Source organism: Daktulosphaira vitifoliae, unplaced genomic scaffold (genome assembly GCF_025091365.1).
Source record: "Daktulosphaira vitifoliae isolate Bord-2020 unplaced genomic scaffold, ASM2509136v1 Scaffold_4, whole genome shotgun sequence".
NCBI lineage: Eukaryota > Metazoa > Arthropoda > Insecta > Hemiptera > Phylloxeridae > Daktulosphaira > Daktulosphaira vitifoliae.
In genome coordinates this window covers 41,755,076-41,760,387 of record NW_026099575.1, presented here as the reverse complement: position 1 = coordinate 41,760,387, position 5,312 = coordinate 41,755,076, and the positions used below count along the sequence as shown (strand labels likewise).

The window sequence follows — 5,312 nt, the reverse complement described above, 5'->3', positions numbered from 1 at the left end:
GTGTTCAAATTTTCGATTTTGAATTTTATTTTATTATAAAATATCTTACAATAGTTTTTGAGTTAGAAAAATATTTTTAACTCATTTGATTTTTATCTAATTTAGATTCAATAACTTTAATGAATATCAATGACTTCATTACTGTAATCTCCCCTCATTTGAAGATATTTCTTACTCACATTATAGTTTCTTTAACCAACATCAAATTATTTCTAATACAATGTACTTTGAAACAAAAAGAAAAAAACTAACAAAAATCTCGATTTCTAAAAGTTATTGGCCATTATAGCTAAGGATGTAAGTTGTTTATCCCTAAAATTATCTGTAATATAGTCCGGTGGAACCGGTTCACTTTGTCGATGGTCACCCAGCTTAGCACGAATTAACAAACGGGAGGATGTAGCAGTGTCGCCATTCAGCGGTAAAGCTGGATTCGCAATGTGGCCGCATCATGCTGTAGATTGATATGACTTAAATAGATATATAACTACCCAAAGTTGACCACTTAATCGTGCTATTTTTGAACCCTTTTATTACAAAAAGCATTGTTAACAATTTATGACCTAATAACTACAAAAATTTTTCAGATATATTTTATTCTATGAATTTTGTATCATATTAAACTAAAATAATTTAAATTAATTGATTTATTACAAAATTTAAATAAAAAAATTGGAATATAAATTTTTATAAAATTTTTGTGAATATTTTACAAAAATAAATATCAAGACATATTAAAAATCCAATTTGAAATTATTTTAATATTGACACTAATGAGCGGATACAATTATTTAACTAATCTCAAAATACAAAATTTCAGTAAAGTTTCTTAAATTAATGGAATAAATAATACAGATTTCTAAATATATTTAATTCATATGTACATGTTCAATGAAGGGTATGACGTAATAGCGTTATAATTTAGTAGTATAAATAATTAACAGATAAGCTAGAAAATTTTTTACAAATTATAAGTGCAAGTGAATTTGTTGTATATGTTTTATTTGTAAAATAAAATTTTCAAAATTCATTTGTCAATCGGGTAACTTAATTTTTTAATAATTATTTTTATAATTTTATTTAATTTCTATTTATTTTAACCATTACAGTCCGTTCAAGACATACGTCATTATCTCCAATAAAAGTTTTTAGGAAATTTTTATACTTTGGGAAGTTTAAGGAGGGATGGGGCTCTAAATTTTAGGTTTATTTAATACTATACAAATAGAACTGCTCTAGGTCGAGCATAAAACTAATATGTTATTGCCTTTCTCTTATATGATTATATTTTTTACTTTTGTTCTATTTTTGGATAATTTTAATAAAGTAATTTATATTTACCACCCACTAACCATTCATTAGATCAATGAATGGTAAATTAGTAAATCTTGATAGCTAACCATAGTATTACATTCAACAACTTATTAGGTAATATTTAGAATATAAACATTCCTGAACAATCAATGTATATCAACATCATATAAGCAAAAATTGATAAAACGTTTCACAATACAATACTATATATGCTGTATATGTTTATCTCTTACAACATATATAGTATAATGATTTTAGTAGTGAAAAAATGTAAATTATTTCCTTTATAATAATTTGTAGCACCCTCGGAAAATTAATTTGAGATTAACCCAAGTACTAATTCAACGGACTAAATGGACAAAACCTTACACATATATACAATTTAAGCGATTAGCTCACAAAAATAAAAAAGTCAAATGAAAATTACAAAATTAATTAATACTTCAACTATGTTAATTTTAACACATTTATTTCTAGGTATTTTCCAGTTAAAAATAATGCATTTCCTGTTCATGTGCTTATGCCTTATTGTAAGTTACATGTTAATATTTCAAAAATACAGTTTCTTTGATCATGATGGAAATTATGTGTATAAAATCAATGTTGTACTTATAGTTAAATAATTTTTATTATTCATTAATTTATGTTAGGTTAAAAATTGGATAAATTGATTTAGATATAAATTAATACAAATTAATTAAGTGCTAATAAATTTTACGGTTGTTTCATTTGTTATGAACCAATTAATTAGTAAAAAATTTTTAATAATATTGAGAATTTTTTTTGTGTCATTAAAATATATTTTTTTCTCAATTTATCAATCATAAAATATTTTTTATGTTTATTTCTTCTATCATATAAGGGTGTCAACAATATTATGCATATTACCGTTTTTTAAATAATAACATAAATAATTGACTAGATTACTAATAGATTATAATCTTATAAGGTAACAACTGATCGATAACAACTTTTGGACTAGTATTTTAGAAATTATTGACATATTTTTACCTAAGCGGAACAAGAAGTGAATATTTATAAAAATATCTGACAACATCCATGTCTCACCTCCAGCCATTACTGTAATATGTTAGTAACTTCCTGTAAATACTCGTACAAAAGTAGTTATCGATCAGTCATTTTCTTAATTAGATCATTATCTATTAAATAAGCTAGCTAATTAATTTTGTTATCATTTGAAAAATAAAGTTTAATCCCTCGTTATCTATACATAGTGCTGGCTCGTGTCTTGGACGACGGGGCGATCGCAACCGCCCTACTAAAATTAATTGTATATTCTTAATTCTACTTTATTATTAAAAATACAAATTTTTAATTAGTGAAATAGTTAAAATACATTTGTGGTGTGCGAACACTAAAGTTGTTTCCCTCAGTATATGTGCGTACCACTCGCACTCATGAGCAGTGTTTGGACGACCAACAGCATTGTCCCAGCAATATTCTGATTGTATATTATAAACGGGACGTTGCAGTTGTGTACGAGTGGGTTGGGTTCAGCTGCGATCTTGTGTACGGGTTATGGACGACCAGCATCGTTGTCCATTCAGTAAAATATTAGTAAATTGGGTAATTTATTTTTAGAATTAACTACGTCATTATCGGTTGCTATAATAGTTTAATGGCTATTATTAATATTTTCATTTCTATTTTCTACTGCGACCTTTAAAATAACAATATGTGTATTATGAATTATTTTATTATATTTAATTTGACAATTTTTTATACCTATGACTATTGGTATTATATTTAAAGTCGCATCCCCACCACCAGCATCCTCGACCCTACACTGATTATACATGTATTTTAACTAAAAAATTCGAAACTACAAAATGTTATATCAACTAAACATATTAAGATATATTAAAAATGTAAACACCATTAACTAATAAAAAAAAAATCCTCAAATGTTTTATTAATTTCAAAATATGTGTTCCTATTTAAATATAATAGTCTCTAAACCTGCCTACAGGGGGGGATTTAAAATGACAACTTTTTTACAAAAAATTTATTTTTTCAACTTGACTTTTGAAAATTCTGGAAAGTTTGACAGTTTTATATATATCTTTAATTAAAGCTAATGTAATATAATTTATCATTGTTCGCGCCAAGCGTGAGAGCTGAACTAGTTGGATGTGGTCAGCTGATAGCGCTTGTGCGCCACCAGCTGTTAGAACGCCTTATCAGCGGCCTGTGCTGTTCGGTCGTTTTTTATTCAAAATATAATGTATGTACTTGTTGTATTATACAGTCTAGGTTAAGTTACGTTGATTTTCATTTTAATTAATTATTGTTTTTGTATGAATTATTAAAACATTGTTCAAGTTTTGATTTTAAAATATATTATTCATATTATTATTTTGAAGACATAGACAAGTTGTTTTCATATAGAAATTAGAACTTTTTCAATTTAACTTTTGAAAGTGTTCCGGAAAGTCTGATACTTATATACATATATATATATCTTAAATTAAAGCTAATGTAATATACTTTATTATGGAAAAAAAAAATTTCTGACTTTATTTTATCTTCACGGTAAATATGGCTACCAAATGATATTTTTGTGTGAATATTTTCGATTTTATATTTTACATTTTTAACTTTGTTATGCTATAAATTTTTGAAAGATGTATGGATCAATATAATTTTTTTATGAGAAATAATATTTTTTAATAATCCCTTTTTCATTTTACATACTTAATATTAATCAGGATATTAATAAGGAACTAGCAGATCATGTAGCTTTTGGAATAATACACCAATTTTTTAAAATTAACACTATCTAAAGATTTGAATCGAAGCGTTTTATTTTGATAGTGATTTTAATCACTATCAGATATCATTATACTTGATCCAACTATGCCACGTCACCACTGTGCCTCGACCCCTCTGTGCTGGGTTTTTTTTTAAATATATTTTTTTCTCGCTAATTTTAACGGGTAAATTTGTATTATGTAAATTTGTTTGTATATTGGTCGGCTAAACCTGTTTCCAGTTTCTTGAGCCCTTCGGGGCTGGTAACGTATAACTTTTAATTAATGTTTTGAGCCAGAATTTTTTTTTTTTTTTTTAGTACGCCGTACCATAAGCAAGTGTGGCGAATTTTTTTTTTTAAATTTTTTGTAGGTGTCCCGATTTTTTTTTTTATATTATTTAATAAGGCAGGTCCCTCAACATGACAGGCGTGTTACAACACCACCTGTCATGGTATATATATTTTTTTGTGATTTTTTTTATATATAGATATTATGTGGTATTGGATGATGCGTATATATTATTAGTACAATGTGGTGACGTAGTGCATTTTATTCCCAACGTCTTGCAAGCTAAGTCTAATTGTTTAAAACTAGTCGCTTACTTTTTTTTGGGGTATTCCACCTTCAATGGACTCGTGTATTTTTGTATTTTTCTTTTCTTTCAAAAATCAACTTCTCTTAGTTTATAAGGTAAGGGCAACGGCCTTGTATAAGCTCATTCATGATCATTATGGTTATGTGAAACCTGTCACGAGGTTTTTGTGTACATCAACTATCAATGACTCGACGGACATCTAATACAATTTTAGTACTTTTCTATTTTTTTTTTTATCTTAAATTGTTTTAAATGTACAAAATTTAATTTTTTTTTAAATCCTACTGTGGTCCGACAATACATTGTCTCGCCCAGTGGGTTGACGACCCTTTTTTTTTTAATTATTCAATGCGCCATGAAAGTTACAAATTTTCCGTTGTGGTCAATTAATTCAATTTTTTTTTCATATTTGTAACCTTTCACTGCGAATAATTTAGTGGGTTATGATAAAACAATTCTGAATTTTATTTTTATTTTTTGAATAAATAAATAGTTCGTAATAAATTAATCACTCTGTATAGTTACTATTAAGAATAATAAATAATTTAAATATATTTTTTTGTGGGGATCCCATTAGAATTAGTTCTTTACATAACACTAGTATACACTTCTCTACTGTGTAATATTAT

At 26.4% G+C, this 5,312-nt stretch overlaps 1 protein-coding gene across 1 annotated transcript in view; it reads left to right on the top strand.

Moving 5' to 3' along the window:
• Positions 1 to 985: 985 nt before the first annotated feature.
• The window catches only part of LOC126905663 (uncharacterized), a 14,042-nt gene continuing 9,715 nt past the window's right edge, over positions 986 to 5,312 (top strand). The window contains exons 1-2 of the mRNA XM_050685599.1: positions 986 to 1,042; positions 1,792 to 1,844. Coding sequence (XP_050541556.1) covers positions 1,812 to 1,844 — 33 coding nt within the window. The 5' untranslated portion in view covers positions 986 to 1,042; positions 1,792 to 1,811. The remainder of the gene's footprint in view (positions 1,043 to 1,791; positions 1,845 to 5,312) is intronic.